Source organism: Alligator sinensis, unplaced genomic scaffold, assembly GCF_000455745.1.
Source record: "Alligator sinensis unplaced genomic scaffold, ASM45574v1 scaffold264_1, whole genome shotgun sequence".
Taxonomy (NCBI): Eukaryota; Metazoa; Chordata; order Crocodylia; family Alligatoridae; genus Alligator; species Alligator sinensis.
The window spans coordinates 7,164,788-7,184,403 of record NW_005841831.1 but is presented as its reverse complement, the minus strand read 5'-3'; the positions used below and the strand labels follow the sequence as shown (position 1 = coordinate 7,184,403).

The 19,616-nt window shown below is 45.7% G+C and overlaps 1 protein-coding gene across 2 annotated transcripts in view; it reads left to right on the top strand.

The window, feature by feature from the left end:
- HIVEP3 (human immunodeficiency virus type I enhancer binding protein 3) overlaps positions 1–19,616 on the top strand; it is a 195,094-nt gene that overhangs the window by 164,137 nt on the left and 11,341 nt on the right. For both annotated transcript variants that reach the window (XM_006014855.3, XM_025213336.1), the window contains one exon: positions 3,804–3,902. In XM_006014855.3, the coding sequence (XP_006014917.1) occupies positions 3,804–3,902 (99 nt within the window). The remainder of the gene's footprint in view (positions 1–3,803; positions 3,903–19,616) is intronic.

The window sequence follows — 19,616 nt, the reverse complement described above, 5'->3', positions numbered from 1 at the left end:
GGGGAGGGGGGGGGGGGGGGGGGGGGGGGGAATCAGAGTGTCCTGCTGGGACCTGGCCACACCCCCCTCAGTTCAGCATTGTGGAAGTTAAGGGAAGGTGGCTGTAGCACTGCACCCCCCCACCCCCAGCTTCTAGCCTGAGCCGCTGCATATATGTGCCTGCATGTCTGGGATATTGGTCCGGTTACAAAACTGATTTAGCCTAGCCAGGTTAGACTAACCTGCAAAGATTGAATCAATTGAGGCTTTGGTTTTGTGAATGTCTGTCCCTAGCCATAGTGCCAAAGTATCCTCTAAACCAGTGGTTTTCAACCTGTAGTCCATGGACCCTTGGGTCCACAGGCTATGTCTCAGGGGCCCATGAAAGATGGCTATGATCAATCAACAGTATGTAAATACCCACGCTTACAATTCAAAGGAGCCTACACTTCCATTCATTTTTTTTTTTTTGAGGGGGGTGGTCTGCAAATGAAAAAAATGTTGAAAAACCACTGCTCTAGACCAGTGGTTCTGAGCCTTTTCTAGATTTAGGGTATGTCTCTAACTTTTTTTTATATTTGACTGCACCCTAGTTGAGAACCACTGTTGTGCTATATCTCTGTTTCCAGGACAAGCATGCAGGGTCAGACAGGCGGGGAGGGGGGTGGGACCTGCCTCAGACTCTCTGATCCTGGTTGCTTTAGGTTTATCAGATAACCCTAATGCAGGCAGGAGCACATGCTCTTGCCACACCCTTTCCCAGTCTGGCTTCACATGAAGCCCATAGAACAGTTCCACCGATTTGCAGTTGTGGCAGCAACAACGCTGACTGCAACAGCAGTGGCGCCCATGCTATGACACCGTGAAAGGCTTTGGCAGCACCACTGTTGAGAACCACTGCTGTAGACCCTGGCTTGCAAAGGGGGTAGGTTGGAAATTGGACAAAACTGTTCTCATCAGAAAATGTTGATTTCTTGGCACTGGAACTGTTTGTAGGAATGGCTTGTCTTGGACAGCTCTTTTGTCAACTGGGTTTTTCCAGTTCACAACCGAATTTCTGGGCAAAGCCACCAAGCGGGAGAAGCTCAGTTTTTGCTAGCAGTTTGTTGGTAAAGGCAATCACATGTGATGTTGGAGACCCAGGTTCAGATCATTTGCACTCAGTCAATTTTGGAGCAGTGATTTGAATCCAGGTTTCCCATATCCTAAGTGAATGCCCTAACCAACAAGCTCTGGGGTATGTGGGAATAAATGTATTTAGATTTGTCCTTCTGGTGGCATTCCACTATAATTAAATATTAATTGGAGCTGGAACTTGAATTCATGTCTCCCATATTCTAGGTAAGGTCCAGAATTACCAGACTATATAGTTTCTCTGTCTCTTTTTTTCAATCTCTTCTGTAGGAGCTGTTTCACTTTGTAAAAATAAACACTCTTTGGGCCAGAGAGTGCTGGAGTCTACAGCTGGTTGGTGCTGGCACTCACCTGGGATGTGGGAAAGTTAGGTTTAAGTCTCTGCTCCAATCAGTATTTATTTTTTATAGAAAGTGGCGCAGCTTAAGCTCCAACAGGAGAGCTTAAGAGAGCCCAGGAATACTTAAGAGCTCTGTGGCTAGGGGCTTCATAGAGGATGTGGTAGATCCGGGTTCATGTCCCTGCTTTAAATCAAACATGGGAATTTGAAAACAGGTCGCCTACCTCCTTAGTCAGTGTTCGAAGCATTAGGTAGGTGGGTATAATGGGATGGAGGGTGTCTCTCTCCCTGTGATTTTTAATTAAAAAGTAATGAAAGCTCTCAGATTTATCTTGACAGGGAATGCAAATAATTTCCAAAATTTAGAAGAAGGGAAACAAAACTCTTTTTGTCACATATATTTCCTGCACCATCATGACTACAACAGTCCAACCTTACTACAAAATCTAGAAGAGAGTCTCAAAATGAGAAAATTTGTTCCCGTTGTGATCGAAACCAGTTTTTCTCAACTTTCTTGCAAAGTGGGTTGCAAGAAAATATGAAAGGGTCACAAACAAACTTTAAAAATGTATTCTCCTTTAAAGGAGAAAAACATGGGAAACGGTGGCTTTTCCCCTGCAGGCGGGCAGGGGACTGGCTGTTGATGTTTACAAATGGGTCCCGGTCCAAAACAAATTGACAAATTGAGAGTCACTGATCTAAATGTAGGGTATTACCAATGAGAGAGCCTTTGCTATGCCCTCTTTTTCCGATTAACCTAGAAAGCACAGTTAGGTATTGGTTCATGCTGCAGATCTATGCAAGGTTTACTGAAGATGCAGAAAGGTCATACCTTTTTCCTTCTTGCTATCAGTCTTCTCAGTCTGTTGGGAAGATCAGTAAGGTCAGAAATAAAGAAGGGGAAGAGGAAAATGCTCTTCTTGATGATTTCTCACCTCACTTCTCATTCTCTTTTCCTTATTCTGACATCTGCATTCCCTACCTTCTAAAATCCCTTTTCCTGAGTTTCCATTATCTGCAAGTATGGCTGTCAACTGCTGCATGAATCAGCTGATGGAAATTGTTGTGATTTTATAGAATGACATAAATCAGAGACAGAAAAGGGCCTCTAATATATTCCTTTGCCATTCTATATCTATTCAAACTTTCTCTGGGCTAGCAATAAATATTCCAGTGTACCGGACAACAGCCATTGTACCTTTTAGAAGACATTGTACAGTCTAATCTAGATCTCGCCCTTCACAAATTCTTCTAATATTCAACACAAATTCTATTTTCTTAATGATTTTTCTCAACATTAAGCACCGGTGCAAAATACTTTAGAGATTTAGTCTGGGAACCGTCATGCTTTGAGGTAAGTGTGCTCAAAACATCTCAGCTGTCCTGCCCACTGTGACACCATGTCAGGGTTGAGGGGCCCATTTTTTTTTCTATTTAGGTTTCTCTCAAACCGTTCCCAGTTACAGTGATCACACTCATCGTGAGGCAGGCAACAGTCTTGTCTAAATACTGGAGCTGGTTGAAGATTTTCCAGTGGAACAATTTTCTATCAGAAAATGCTAATATTTAATATCTTGATTCAATTGAAATTTTCATTGGGAATTAGGCCCACAGGTATGTTGGTCTGCCTGCTTTCCTGCCAGCTCCCTGGGCTGCCCAGCTGTCCTCATAGCAGGGAGCTGACCTCCCTGGGATCCACTGGTCCCCAGTAGCCTGCCTCAACAAGTTTTTGCAGAATGCAAATTCCATTTCCAAATGAGATCTACTAATCGCTTTTATCTATAGTCGAATCCAGCTGCTAAATAGGTGTCAGCTAAAACCCGTTACAGCTCAGCTGTGTTTTGACTTTGTGCCTTTTTTCCCCCCTTTCGGCTTTCCCCTTGAATCTTCACTTTAATTGTCTCCACCTCAAGTCTCTCCTGATGTTAAAAGCAGACAGCATCTTGTCTCCAGACAGGTGACACTCATGCTGGAATTAACAATTATTGCTTGGTCAAGCTGTTAGGTTAATGAGTAACCTTTATTTTCCCTCTTTTATTTATTTTTTCCTAATTTTTTCTATGCTAAAGCATCCCAGGAAGTTTCTTTTGCCCACAGTGCAAAGCATATGCCAATTCCTCTGCAAGCCACACATTTGAGACTTCATCACTCGTGCCATTCAGTAGTGAGGAAATTAAACAGATTTAGTCCCAGGTTATGAGCTATTGGACTGTTTGAGAGTAAGGCCTCTGCAGAGAGAACCGAACCACGGACAGCAGGATCTAGTGAATTTGTTGACTTGTTTTGTTACCTCTTACAAAAGAAAAAGAAAAAAAAAATACTGACCAGCCTGTGTTCTGTTTCATTTCAGGGAATCTGACTAAACATATGAAGTCAAAAGCCCACAGCAAAAAATGTCAGGAGATGGGTGTGTTGGTATCTTCACTGGTGGACCTGGAAGCTGAAGAAGGTACAGATTCTGTAGTACATTGGGGCCTGCCACTGCTGCTGCAAAATGCATGGTATTCAGGCAGCAGTTGTGTCCTCTAAAATGCCCGTAAATGATGTACTAGCCTCAGCAGTGCTCGAAGGGGATATTTGGTGACTGTAACATTCAGCTGAAGTGTTGCTCTAGGAGAAGAACTTTGTGGTGCTCTAGATTATTACATATCTGCATACTGCCTTTGGTGGTAATATCTGTTGCTGGTCACAGTCATACATAGGATGCTGGATTTGTTGACCCTCTGATGGAATACAGTGCTTCCAATTTTCTTTCTTAGTACTGATCGGCAGTCTCAACACTGGGCTCTTCAGCATTGCTGGATAACGTGGTGCTGCACATTCAGTTTTGGGGAGAGACATATAACAAACATCTTCCTTCCCAGACATGTATAAACTTCTGGTGATTTTCCAGATAACAGCATCTTCCTGTTTTCAAATGCTGCTTTCCTCCTGGTGAAGGGACTCCTAAGAATATTGCCTGTGAAGGTGGGATGAGATGCAGTATTAAAATATAAGATAATATATCAGTAGTTAATGCTCCAGATCTTTTCTTCTGTTGGTAGGTCACCTCAACAGAGGAAGTGTCTACAAGGATTCTTTTGCAGGAATCTGCCCATTTTGTTTCCTGTGGTGCATATATTTTTCTCCTGTAGAAAATGTCTGACCCATTGCCAAATATGCAGACTCCCAAGGTTCACATTTGCTGCAGAACCTGATAGACTTATGGCTCTTTTGGTTTTCCTGTAGCTGTTCCCAAAATACTGATAGACTGATAGACTTATGGCTCTTTTGGTTTTCCTGTAGCTGTTCCCAAAATACTCTTGGAGATTTATCATATTTCTATAGGAAGAATAATATATATCCCTAGGTCATGTTGTCAACCTCCTACTGGGCCTCTCCGGTCTCCACATGCCTCTCCAGCATGAGAGTGGTCTTTGCAAAGTCAGGGGAGGCAGGGGTGAGTGTCATGGCAATGAGTGATCCACTAATGGCAGGGGATGTACCAGTGTGCATGTAGAAGAACTTTTCCAGGTGTGAATCTAGAGTGCACAGATTGGGTCAGTAATGACAGTGCCCAAGACATCTCAACAGAGAAGCAGGCATTTAAACTTCTTGCTTCTGTCATTTCTGAAGTGTGTTTAAAATTACATATTTAGCCTCACTCATGTGCTCAATCCTTCCCCCCCACACACACCCACACACACATGCAGAGATCCTCTCAAAGAGCTTATCATTTCAGGAGCTTCTCATTTTCGCACTAAACTACAGATGCTTCTTTTGGTGTAGCAGTTTGTGTCCTGACTTGAAGTGCCTACTGCTGAATGTCATTGAAATCATCCCAGACAACCAGATCTCATTCCCACGGGGGTAGGTGGCATCAGGGAAAGGTGCTGCAATCAGAAACCTGCTGTGTTGTGACTGAATCACAAATGTTAGGATGTGGTAAGAAAAATCTCCAATAGGGAGCTAAAGGAGCGAAGGGCCTTGTTGCAATTGAATTTTAGGTGGCTTCTGGAGCTCTTCTGGGGGGGCACATCCAGGCTGGGTGAGCCTGCCTGCACCTGCACCTGCACGTGCTCGTCTCAGTTTCCATATTTTAACCAACTGCCATATGACCCTGCACCAGGGGTCTTGGCTGGGGCCCGGCGGCAGAGAGATCTGGGGGCCTACAGGGATCTTCTGGGGATCTGGAGGTTTCCAAGGGACCTGGGGGATTTCCTTGAGGTCTCAGAGGGAACTAGGGGTCTCCAGATCCCAGCCCCCGCCATGTGTACCCTCCCATACCCCTGCTCAGAGGCTCTCTCCCTCCATCTCTTCCCTCTGTAGCCAGGCTCTGCCATGCCCTATGCCAGGCACCCCCTTCCCTCAGGGCAAGGGCACAGGCACAGAGTCCATCATCCCCCCCCCCACCCCCCCAAGTGTCCCACCCCCGGAGCAGGGGGCTGAGGTGTACTGGGGAGGGGGCTGCTGGCTGAGGAGGGGATGCCCTGTTGTAGTGCTGTAGCCGGGCAGGATTTGGCTAGGAGACGATCCCCAAGGTGGGGGCTGTTGCCGCAGTTGTGGGGAGTAATCCAGGATGGATCTGGGCTGAGGAGGTTCCCCAGGCCCCGCTCCTGCCCTAAGCATGTGGTCTCCCACCAAGGCTAGCAACCCCTTCCTAGCCCCCAGTGCCCCCACCCCTGCACGAGTCAGATCCTGGTATCACCTGGGATGGCCCAGGATGCTTTCAACCGGCATCCTGCTTCCCATGGGGTACCGCCTCTGCCTGGGGCCGTGTGCAGGTCCTAGCCCTGCATCTAGCTCCTACTCTTGCCAGTGCTCACCAAGCCTCTAGTGGTAAGTCACAGCTGTGTAAGTGGGGGACACTCAAGTTGGTTTTCTGCCTTAAGGTGTGATTGCTCCACTAAGCTGATTAACATTTGTGCAGCTTACAACAGAAGGTGTAACAAGGCCCTAGAGGAAGCCTGATATAAACTTAGGGGCTTGTTACATGGCAAGTTTGAGTGTTCCTGGAGCTCTTAACCCCTAGACTGTCTGCACATTAACACCTTAAAGTGGTTTTAAGCACCTGTTATGCAGCACATAGTTAGGTCACTCTAGGGCAGGATAATCTCTGATTTGCACAGCCCAGCTGCTGTTCCATTAGTAGGCAGCCACCTCTCCATAGACGTGCCACACAAGTTGAAGCCCTCCAGTATCCTAGGATGCAGTTGTCACTCCACCATTCTCCTGTTCTGTAGGCTCTCACACCTCCAGCTGCTTAGTGGAGCTGCCCAGAAACTGGAGATGCAGCTTTTCTATTTTTCCCAGCCTCCACCCCTCCAGTTCCAGGAATGGTAGCCTGGGGCACCTTTCCTCACTAGTGCTGAGCCTGTCTGGGCAGGAAGCCACTGTTGGATCCTGTGTCCCCTCTACTCCCTCCCTGCCAACCCCTGGGGAGTGGATGACAGCATGACCAGCCCTAGAGAGCCCCCAGACCCAGCCAGGCTCCGGCAAAGCCCAAACTCTAGTCCCACAGCTCCAGCAATGCTCTGCTCCATGCACCTGATTCAGATGTAGCACAGCGAGAGCTACTAGTGCCTGCTGCAGGCTGGGGGACAGTTTGTTGCCAAGAAGCCTCTGCTCTGGGGCAGGGTGGCTGCAGGTGTATCTCGGCTGCAGACACAGGACCCTGCTGCTGCCCGTGTGGACATGGGAGCGATGCTGCTCCAAGCTGTGAAATGAAGGTAACTTGTGGGGGAGCTGGCACACCTTGGCCAGTCCTTCTGCCACTGCAGTGCTCCCTCTTCCCTCCTTCCTTCGCTCCCTCCACACTGGAGTGGACACAGCTGCCCGCCAATGAACTACAGACCAGCTCCAGATCCAGATCACAGGGACAGCCACCTCCAAGGGGAGCTTGGAGCAGCTCAGCTGTCCTGGCAGACCTGGGAGCACTAGGCCCCCCAGTGCAGACAGTGACAAGTCTTAGCCCCATGGAAATGGTCCCAAGGGCCAGCTGCTAATTTGGTTTCATGGGAGCTGCTTTGATTTTTACCTCCATCTGCTCCCACCCACCCTGTAGCAAATACAGCCTCAGCCTCCCCTTGCTAGCCCAGGGGAACTAGGCACTTGCCCTCCCAGTCTCAGCTTTAGATGCATACAGAATCATAGAGAGGTAGGGCTGGAAGAGACTTCTCTGCTCATAAGGCCTCTAGTGGCAAGTCACAGCTGTGCAGGTAGGGGACAGTCAGAGAAGACTGTCCAGGGGTTAAGAAAATGTCCAGAAATGTATGACTGCTCCAAACTCCAAGCTAGCGGTAAATTGGTCAACATTTGTGTGGCTCACAGCATAACATGTAACAAGGCCCTTAGCCATTGGAGCTAAAGGAAGATATTTTACTCATCTTATTGGAGATTAAACTCTGACAGCTGCTGAGGGTTAGATTACAAGCACCACAGGAGCAGTTAGATACTGTTGTGATTATTGTTCTATTCCCTATAGTGATATCCTTAGAATTTGGGGTTGATACTTCAGTGCAGGATTGAATGGGAAAAAGGTTTTAGGGACAGAAGATCTCTCAAACTCCTTGTGGAAGTTTGTGATTGTCATCTATAATAAATAATATCTATAATGCAGAGGGGAAGAAGCTCTAAGATCAGACCTATTTCCCTTCATGGTGAAGTTTTGTTCTAGTGTAGATAACAGTACTTCAGTCCAGTGTTATAGCTGAGCATGATGTTCTCCATTCGTATTGTTTTCCTGTCCTAACGTGCCACCATGGATCTCTTCCTCCTGCCACCAATCATGCTGCTTTACTAAAGCAGCTCTTGCAACTATTTCTCTGCATTCTTTCCCTTTCCCCCTTCAGTTCACCTGTCCTACCCCAACAATTTAGATTTCCCTGTCATTGAGACTCTGCTTCTCACAGCCCACAAGCGTTTGCTGACCATCGATTAACATGAACCTCGTAAAACACATGGCGCCACTTTTATTTTTATAAAAACAGTTGTCAACAGATTAAATTCTGGAGACAATGCTGTGAACCAATCATAGTTTCATAGTTGGTAGGGTCGGAAGAGACCTGAGCAGATCATCAAGTCTGACCCCCTGCCATGGCAGGAAAGAGTACTGGGGTCAAACGACCCCAGCAAGGTGTTCGTCTAACCTCCTCTTCAAGACCCCCAGGGTACGAGCCAGCACCACTTTGCTTGGAAGTTGGTTCCAGATCCTAGCTGCCCTGACAGTGAAGTAGCGCCTCCTGATGTCTAGTCTGAATCGATTGTTAACTCAGTGCTGACTTCACACCGAGTTCCCCGGAGACATCAAAACCATTACCTGGAAGGGGAGTAGGGGATTTCTGGGGCATGGGAAGTAGTGCCTACTTCCCATTTTGCAGACAGTAGGCACATTTCTCCACAGGCCTATAGTGGACATGGTATTTGTTCTCTGAGGGCAGTCTTGCAGTCTGTATCTTCTGCTGCTTTGTGAAAGGCATGTCCCACTGAGCCCATCACACATGGTTTAAAGTGCAGGATAGACAGCTGTTGTATTTAATGTACTTCTTATGAATCCACAAGCTAAAGTTCTCCTTTGAAAGTAGGTAGGTATTGGTAACTCCTACCATGCATATGTTCCTTCATTACTTCATACGCTGGCCTCTACATTACAGTACATCCAGTTCAAGCATATCATGGAGCCAACTCCCCTTTTTGCCCCCTCCCCTTTTCTCCCCCCCACCCCCAATCATCCTGTAGTGGATAATACTTTAATGTTGCTGTGACCAGGTGCCATTGATCTCTCCTGGGAGTCCTTGATCTAGATAGTCCATCTGTTTTCTTGCCAGTGATAAATCCTTTGCAAGGACCTGAGCAATGCCAGCAACTAACCAAACCCAACCCCCTGAGGACCTGTCGCTACCAGAAATGTTCTTGCTTCCCAGCTTGTTTCCCTCCAGTATTATTTGTAAGTTCAGAATCATGTACAGCAAGCTGAAAATTATGCTGCAAGGAAGCATGAAAAGGAGACAGAGTTTGGCCTCACATTTGTCTATCCATCTATTTATAGAATACCAATCCCCATAATAACTAGATGCCTTTCCCAAGATACTCTGAAAGAGATAGCTAGTTTACTAACTTACTTCCATAAAACCAACAGAATTTAAGTTTGCAGAAAGGTCATCTGACCATTGCTGTGGTTATTGTCAGACCACAGGGGCTGGGCCCTGGCTGGCACTTTACCCCAAACAGGAGCTATTTAAGGGTCAAGAAACAGAACCTCCCAGGGAACCCACTCGTCACAAAGACAACATGTGAATTTTAACTCTTGCAGGGATGTGTGCTGAAGTTTTTCTGTTAAATACAGCTCTGGGCTGGTGTATTCAGTCACTAGCTAGAGTCTGTCAGTCCACCCACGGTGTTTTCTAAAGCAGAATGAAACCCATTCCATCTTAAAGGATCATGAAGCAATTGTAGCACTTATGGCCCAATGCACATTCTCACACTGGCACTGAGGACACTACATTGCTATCATTTCCTTTTTATGTGGAGATGGTGGATTTTATTTCAGCATAAAGATGTCTTCAGGTGGCAAAATCTTAGTGCCTGAAATATCTTGCCCTGTAGATCACTGCTTTCTGTCTTCAAAGTGCTGCACACACTTTAATGAATTAAGGTTTGAAATGATCCTGAAAATAGGTGAGTACATGATCTACCCAGTGTCAAACGCAGAGTAAGCCTCTTAACTGGGATTAATGGTTCCTGGCTACTTGGCTTGTGCCGAATGCATTTAGCTGCTCTGCCATTGCTCCTTTCATGTTCTAGGGCCAGATATTGATCCCAGTTACACGAGTACCTCCACTAGCTTCAGCAGATTTACACCAGGGTAAGAGGATTCAGAATCCATCTTCCTGTATACACACAGGACTCAATTAGCCAGGGATTTCCAGTTATCTCTGTCATAGGAGACCAGCATCCAGGTAGATAAATAGTGGAGGATTGGTGGAAGAGAGCATTTCAGTAACCCCACATGGATGATTTTCCCTGGAGATTTATTTTAAGAAATCTTATGATGTTTGTTCATGTGGTTTAAAGTGTAACACAGGCCAGTTCGTTCTAATGAAGGAAGTACATTGTTCTCCCTTGTACCAAGGGGTGGTCTATCAGCGGAGGAAGCACAATGGTGTTTTATCCCTTTGGTGCCAGTGCAGGTCACGTTGCCTAAGGGGATGGTTTTCGTTCTTTTAAATGTGACCATGCTTTCAACTTTTGTCATATTCTTAAAAAGCAGCCTTTCTATCATGCAGTTTCATTCTTTATTTGGCAGGGGTGTTGCTGTATTTTTTTTTTTGGGGGGCGGGTGGGAGGGGGAGGGAGGAAAGAGAAGAGTGGGGAGAATGCCTAGAAAAAAAATCCAATCAGGGATTTACCAGCAACAGTCACTGGGGACAAGTGTCAGCCAGCAGAAGTCTGCTCTAGTGTCAGGTTGCGGGAGGCCTCCTTCAGTTTAACTCACTTAGAATAATTGATTAGCTGATGGCGTCTTAAAATCTCTCCCTGCTGTTATATTACCTGTAGGCTAGTCTTATTCAGATCAAAGCTACATACGGAAAGGGGATAGTTGCTATTGAAATTTGGGTTGCACAACACACCAGAAAGCTCAAATATTATTTTAAATGTTTCTATTATAGTAAATGAGAACTAATGAATCATATTAGTGGGGCACAGCTTTAGAAAACGTGCAAATCAGAAATCCTATTTATGCTACAGATAAGTGTAAGCTGCAAGGGCTCAATTCAAACAATCAAGGGAACGCTTTCATTAATTATTTCATTCAGTCATTCATTCCTGCATTCATACAGGGTTAATAGTAAGGCATTGTGAGCCTCACAGCCTGTGAGCGGTTCTAAAGCCATTCAAGGCTGTAAGCTGACAGGGGTATTTTGCTTGCGAAAAGGGACATACTAAGCAGACGAGAAGGCTGTGTTTGTCTAAGCTTTTCGTCTCGTTTTTTAAAAATAGCATTAAAAAAAAAAACCCTGCTAAAAATCTGCCTTTCACCCATGGGTCACCTGGGAGAATGGTCAGCAGAGAAAGCTGGAGTGTGTTGCTGTTAGGAGGCTTTTTCTCCAACCATTAAATCACTTCTCCCTTCCAATTTGGGAATGAACACTTGGACACCTGCTAAACCCAGTAAAGGAAAGGACCTACCTAAATTCAGTAGAGTACAGGGGTAGGAATCCATTAGCTTTCAGAATGGAGTCCTTTTTCAGCTGTTGATATTGGCAGCACTGCTGCATGCTGGAATGTATTTAGGTGTCTGGGGTTTATTGCATTATGCAAGCAATCTGGGTAATTTTAGAATTGCAAAAAAATATCCAGTTCCCATTTCTTTACATTGAGGAAGACTATTTGTGCTTGTATGAAGGGGACTGTCCAGCAGAGAAAGAACATGCAAAAGTGCCGCCCCCCCCGCCGCTTTTCTTTATTACAGTAATAGCAAACAGCTACTGGTCTTTTGTCCAAGGTTAAAGCATTCTGCATCACAGCTAAAGAGGCCCGGTGCTCAAAAGTGCTAAGTGGATTCCAAGATACTTATCCATACAAAAAGCTAGGAAGTTAAGCCCCATCTTTTGTCCTGAGAGAGTAGATAGGTGCACAGATGGGGAAAAAATGGAGAGATGGAAGAACAACGCAGAAGGTGTTTAATACCTGCCTTAAGGAGAAAACAAGGATCATAGCTCCATCCCAGATCCTAAATATCCTATCACATAGATTCCCTTGCTGGCAGGGCAGTGAATCAGAAGAGTCTTTCCATGTGTAATCAGAGATTATATCAGGGGTGGGCAAAATGCGGCCCACCAGGCCCTTCTGTCTGGCCCGCGGGGCCCCTATAAAATTTAGAAAATTAATATTAATCTGCCCCTGGCTGCCTGTCATCCGACCCTTGATGGCTTGTCAAAATTCAGTAAGCGGCCCTCTGCCCGAAATAATTGCCCGCCCCTGGATTATATTCATTCTTGCATGAGGAAGAGATCAGGAGAGACGTTTCGTGGGCTCTTCCCATTCCAAACAAGCACTTCCAAGTGCAACAAGCTACGTGAGGGGGAGCCCCCTGAACTTTCTTGAAAGTGGGTGTCAGGAGGGCACTAGTTCCTAAAACGACCTGGATTATTTTATTTTTCAATTTAAGATGTATTTTACCTGATGGTTTTATTTCTGCTTACGTGGCAAGAGAAGGGAACTTTTCCCATTATTATAAAAGGAAGATATGAGCGTGATCCTTCACTCGTTCATCTTGGTTTTACCTGGAATTCAGTTGAGTAACACTAGCATAAGGTGGGCATAACAGGGTGCTGCATGCGCTATTCGCACAGAGCAGTAAATCCAGTTCATATTGAAGTTTATTGCTTCTCAGTGCTGCGTTTGAATGTGTACCTGGAACTGCAGCACATTGAGCTGGGTTGGAGCATCCCCATCTGGCAAGGGACCCTGGGGTTCATCCTGCCAGCCTGGGGCTGCTCTGACCCGACCCAGTGTGCTGTGGAGCAGCTGGCTGGGGCACAAGGGTGCTCCAGTGTGAGGCTAGCCAGCAGGCAGCCCCCACACTGAAGTACCCTTGTGCCCCAACCAGCCCCATCAGTGTCTACATGTGCATTGCTGCAAACTAAATAACTTAGCTGTATGATAGTACTTGTATTTACCAGTTCTAACCTGTGGTGAAGTTAATTAGTTCCCTGCGGCCTAATGGGGCTGCACATGTAAACATTAAGACTTTACTACAGAGCTAATTTGGCAGCTCTGCAGTAAATGTCTTGTGTAGAAGTGTCCACAGAGTGCAGAGCCAAGCTCATATTTCTGTGAAATCCACTGATTGGTGTCACCAACCAGAAACATTTTCATGAATATCCCTCCTCCCGTTCCCATTTCCTTTCTCGTCTTCTTTTTCTCGTCTCCTCCTCTTTCTCCTTTGCTCTTTCTCCATCTCAGTTAATTCAGGGCCTTGGCACATGTTCAATTGGTGCCATTCTACATTTGTAAAACGTTGTGCTGCAGCGAAGTGGGGAGGTAACAGGAGCAGGCACATGTTCATGTTTTTGAGTCTGAGCCTGCACTGCTCATACTACACCACTGGAGGGATACGGAGCAGATGTTCTAGCACACCTCTCTGGGTTGATTTCTGAGCATAGTGCAGAAGAAAGTGTTAATTGCCTGCCTGGCTGACATTGCCCACACCCCTAGCTCCTGGGGGAAACTGAGGCATGGAGGGCTGGCAGGCTTACCAAGGATGCAGGCATGGTGGGGCTGGAGCACTCAGGGAGAGAGTGAGTCTCAGGGGGGCTGGAGGGCTCAGAGTGGCTAAATTGAGGCTTGAGGAGCCAGATTGGTGGTGGTAGGGCCCCACCTTGCTTTTTCCCTGGATAGACTCCAAGTCCTTTTGAACAACATAGGCCAGTTCATGACTTGTTGGGTCTTTTAAGTGTTAATTTTTGCCCCAAAGCAGTGAATGCAGTTGGGGAATGGTACCTTCTGAGATGCTGGAGGGTAGCGTTATCTCTGTGGAGTGCACACCCCACATGTTATATGTTCCTATAAAAGGCATCACCCTCCTGAGATAAACCTCAGCTAAAAGGGAACAGTTTTCTGACTTGTTGCTCACAATTGCAACATCACAAATGGTTTGAACATGCGTCTGCCTGCACTTTGGAACACTGCAAATGGATTAGGAATGGTACAAATTGAACTTGTGCCAAGGCCCTCAGTGAATCAGATTTCTGTTATGAAAAGCAGTGGCCCTTGGCTGAGCTTTAAGCTTTTTTCTACACAGTAGGAACATGTCAGCAGGACACAGTAAAATACATGCGGGGCTGTCCCAGGTCCCACTTGTTGAAATGTTCCCTGTGTAGCAAATCCAAACTACTTCCCATGTGGGAATGGATTAGAGTTACTCTTGCTTTGAAATGCTGACCTTGCTGTTGTTCCTGTCTGTGCCTATCTATTGTGCTTTCAGGACCAAGAAACTAAATGGCATAGAGTGAAGATTCACAACCATTGGAAGCTAATGAGCAGAGACACATTTTGGCTATCATCATTTTTCTGTTTTAAGCTTTGCCCCATAACAAAGCTTCCCACAGATGAAGTGATTAACTCGCCGATCTGGTTGCAGAATGGATTTCCTTTCAGTGCAGGAAGTTCATGTGGTTCTTACTAGAACTGGTTGAACTATTCATTTATAATACTACTTTTTATGAACGCCTTCGGGAGTTTGCACATAATTCCCCCATCGATTCCTAACGCAACTGGTACTTCTAAGGATTAGCTCTGTAATAGTCATCCTGTTGGTTACAAGCTGTTCACTTAAACTAGTCAGTGCATATGTTGTGTGACTAGTCATGTAAGTCAAATGATCATCATTAAGCTTTCTGGTTAGACAGCTGAAACTTTTTAAACAAGGATTTGGGTTCATTAGGGAACCCAAACGCATTGTTAGGGCCTAGTTACATGTTGTTACACTGTGAGCCGCACAAATGTAGATCCATGTTAGTGCTAGCTCAAGTTTGAAGCAGTCACATATTCAGGCTAACTATGCAGTTAGCCTGATCTTTTATCAGGCTAACTGCATAGTTGTGATAGTCAGACAAGCTTTCTCATGCCAAGACATTCTTCATCAGGTCTGAGCAGTAAAAGTCATAGACTATGTTGTGCTGGCTTTTATTTCTCAGACCTGATGAAGAATTTCTTGCACTTGAAAGCTTATCTAACTCCAACCATACAGTGGGTCCAATAAAAGCTATCACCCTAAGAAATCCTTGACTTTTGCCAGGACCAGATTACTGACCAGGTAGCACAGGTAGGGAGGAAAAAGGGAGGCAAAAACTGCACAGACCCCACACACATGCTCACTGGGAGCTGCCTTAGGAATCTGGGCATGTGCAGAAGCAAACGGGGCAGCTACAGCACGGATAAGCGCCACTATGGGGCTGTCTCTTGTGCTCACCTTTGCCAGGTCCCAGGTACATTACAAGAGAGAGTGACAACATTTAGTTTGCCTGGGGTGGCAAAAATCCTTGCACCACTCCTGCTTCTCTCATTATTCCTGTACCATTATGGCTACAGCATCACTCTAATACTACCGTACTTTTAAACAATGCACTTCTCAGTATGATTCTTTTGAGATATTGTCATATTTACTAAAATGCATACCACTGTACCCCAGTATTTGACACCCACTGAATATTTGTGAACAGATAGTAAGACCCCCTGACTCAGAATCAACTGAATTAGGTTATTTTTCTCCCTGGAGCAGGGAGGCTTCTTGCTGTGTGGCCACATCCAGCTCTGACAAAACACCCCGTCTCCTGCAGGCAGGCAGGATCAAGCCTTACATTTAGCTCTGTTTTGTTTTCCTGTTGCTCTGATGTGTTGATGGGTGGCAGAGTTAAATGAAAAGCTATATTCAGTGAATGTGGTGTTCATCAGGTGAGAAACAGGGTGTCCTAATCTGACCTAGTGGAAAAGCAGGCCAGGAATGCTGAATCGAGTCACTGCACTTCATGCAGGTGTCTGAAATCACTAGGCACTAACCACGGGGAAGGAACTCACCTACCAAAGTTGTTTAGCAAATATGTGAGCAACAGCATGCTAATTTTCTTCATGCAGCCTGCCAGAGAGGCTGAGAAACCAGTAATGTTGATATTCAAATAGCCCCCTTCAAGAGCATGAGCTTTTAATGACTAAGCCACTGCTACCTTAGGTGCATTCATGTTGAGCTTTAGTGACACCCAGCGGCTGTTCCCTACAGGCATCGCCGAATATAGCTTACACTTTCTGCAAGCATGTTGTACTCCCATCATGTAGGGAGGGGTGAGGACATGCTTAGCCTAGAATGCAGCAGAGATTTACTCGACATAGTGCAAAACCTGGGCACATAGCAACAACCTGGCAGATTTTAGTTAAAGCAGAAGATAAAGATTAGGTGTTTTCAACCTGTAGATTGTATTTGAAATAATTCTCTACCTAAAATACAGTAACAACTACTGCACTAATTGTGCTAGGCCTTCTGCAGATATGCAGGAAAAGCCCCTACACCCAAAAATCTCAAAAAAATTAAATAAAAGTGATGGTAGTGGTATGGGGGGGGGGGGGAAAGAGGGTGTGGGAAAGCAAAGGTCTTTTTTGAGAAATCCTTGCTTTCTTATTGTAAAATCTGAAATTCTGTCAAAATTTTAAAGACAGATGTTAGCCACCTCTAGATATGACAAACCCAACATGTGAAATAAATGGCAGCGAGGAGAAGGGTGGTTGTAGGCTAAATAAAGGAGGTAGCTTATCTCTTGCTTATCAGTTGTCAGCTGCTCATGACAGAGAACACGTTTGGCAAAAATACTAGGTCATGGAGGTAAAATGGGGCTTATTCATGACTATCTTAAAGATAAAGAGAAGAAATGTGGATCTGAAGCAGTGGAGATGGGGAACCAGCATAGGGATGTGAAAAGACGGGGTTGTGAGCATAGGTGGATCTAGGATTTTGAAAAGAGGGGGTATATAGGTGTGAATGGTACCACAGAGGTAGCTGCAAACTCTCAGGTGTTCAGCGTCCCCCCTGCAATCTTGATCCATGCCATGGCTGCCTCCAGCTTGAGCTGCTCCACCAGGCATGGCCTGGTACTCTGGCTGGAGTTGGAAGTCCCAGTGTCTCCCACTGTCGCAGACCCTCCTCCACACAGGTACCCAAAGCCTGCACCCTCCATAGCCCAACAGCTCCCCCAGCTGCCCTCTTTCCTCCTGCCAGATCAGCTGGTGCCTTGGCCACAGAGCCACTCTACAAACTGGCCATTGTTCCAGGAGGGCTCAGCAAAAGGCATGGACTATAAAATGAGCTACTTCTCTCCCCACCCTGCAACACCCAGACCCCAGGCCAGGGAAATTCGGGCTGCACAGCCTGAGTACATCCATGTGTACGTACCCTCCAGGCATGGGCAGGAGCGGTGGGGCAGAGTACAGGGGTGCTGCAGGATGGTTTTGTCTTGGCCAAAAGCAGGGGATGTCACTCCAATATCTACTCCCCTCAGTCCCCTGCTGGAGGAGAGCATGAGTGGTCCTGGGTCTCTCCACATCCCCACCTGGGGCTGTCCCCAACCACGCAACAGCTTTCAAGTCCTCCCTTCCTGCACTTGCTTCCTTCTTCCTAGGTGTCCCCCACCAGCTAAGGGGCTCCAGCTGTGCCTCGCCTACATGCCTCCCATGGTGTAAGCTCAATTCCCACATGGCTTCCACAGGGAACCCAGGTATCCACTGCTGCAGGGAGATGAAGCCACCAGTATGGACCATGTCACACATTACACTTAGTGGGTGTATCTACACGTGCCCCCCATGGCACAGTTGTTACAGCACCATCATTTAGTACTTGCTTTTGGAAGTACCAAATGATGGCGCAGTAACACTCACTACTGCACTGTCCCGGCGGCACACAGTTATTTTTAGATGCTATGTTACCATAGCAATGCAGTATAATGAGGTAGCTCATAACTATGGTGACGTAGCATTAGTATCACAGTTTGTGCCTGCTGATGCTACATTGCTGTAGCCATGAGCTATGTAGCATCACATGTAGATGTGCCCAGTATGTGTTAAATGCACTTAAAACACAAGTGACCTCATGTTGAAGCAGTAAAGCATGTGCTAGCGTGCTTGTATCCTAGCAGAGTTACCATCTGTTGTACAAGGAGTATCTCCAAATCATATTTAGTAACGTGTGTTTGACTATTGCCAGACTACTCCACAGATATAATATAAGCAATGATGACATCAGTCAGGGACCCTTCTACTGTATCAAGCCTCCAACGGGATGAGGAAAGCCACACATCAGGAGGAAGGATCGTGGATCCTTGGGGATAAGAAACAGGGTGAAGACAAACACAAGAAATACTTTTAATGCATAAAAGTTCACACAGAAGTACCCAACCAGGCAACAATAAAAAGTACACATGCTTTTATACTAATGCTAGAAGTCTAAGATCAAAGGTGGGGGAACTGGGATGCTTAGCAGTAAATAATGGTATTGATGTAATAGGTGTCTCTGAAACTTGGTGGAATGAAGAAAGTCAGTGGGATGCTATAATACCAGGATACAAATTATACAGGAATATTATTATAGGAAAAGCATACTGTAGCATTCTACATCAAAGTCTGGATTGAATCAAATAGGGTTGATTTTTCAACTGATAAGAGAGGTACCATGGAATCTTTATGGATAGAAATCCCAGGTGTCAATTTAAAAAAAAAGTATGTTTAGGGGTATACTATCAACCCCAAGACTGGGACAGCAGAAGTGAGCTAGAAATGCTAATGGGGTTGAGAGAGACTGTGACAGCAGAAAACATAGTAATAATGGGGGCTTCAACTGTCCACAGATAGACTGGGTGAATCTAGCGTTAAGCTGGGATGCAGAGACTTCTTGAGCAGTTAGTTCTGGAATCTACGAGAGAAAAAGTCATTCCTGACCTAGTCCTAAGTAGCGCACAGGATTTGGCACAAAGTGTAGGTGTTACTGAGACGCTTGGCGACAGTTACCACAGTGGAATTAGGTTTAATGTCCACGTAGGAGGGGAGACAAGAAAATCTACTACTGTAGCCTTTAATTCTAAGAAGGGGGACTACACCAAAATGAAGAAGCTAGTTAGAAGTTAAAAGAGGCCCCTACGGAGGTGAAGAACTTGCAAGCATGGGGAAGAACTTGCATGGGGACAGCTTAAGAACAACATATTTGAGGCATAGAGCAAATGCATTCAGCAATTAAAAAAAATGGAAAGTGGACCAAAAGAAAGTCAGCATGATTTAATGGCAGAGTTGAAGAGGCAATAAGCAGAAAAAAGGCCTATTTCAAAAGGTGTAAGTCAGTTCCTAAGGAGGAAAATAAAAAAAGAGCCTAAACACTGGCAAATCAAATGTAAAACTGCAGTAAGACAGGCTAAGAAAGAATTTGAGGAGAAACTTGCTAGAGACACAAAGGTAACAGTAAAAATTTCTTCAAGTATACTAGAAACTGTGGACCTGCCAGGGAATCACTTGGGCCTTTGGAGGATCAAAGTGTTTGGTGTTAAAGGGGGGCTAAAGGATGATGGTGACATTGCCATTTTTTTTCATCTGTCTTCACTGTGGAAGATGTTTGGGAAATTCCCTCAACAGATCCCTCCTCTCTAGGGAC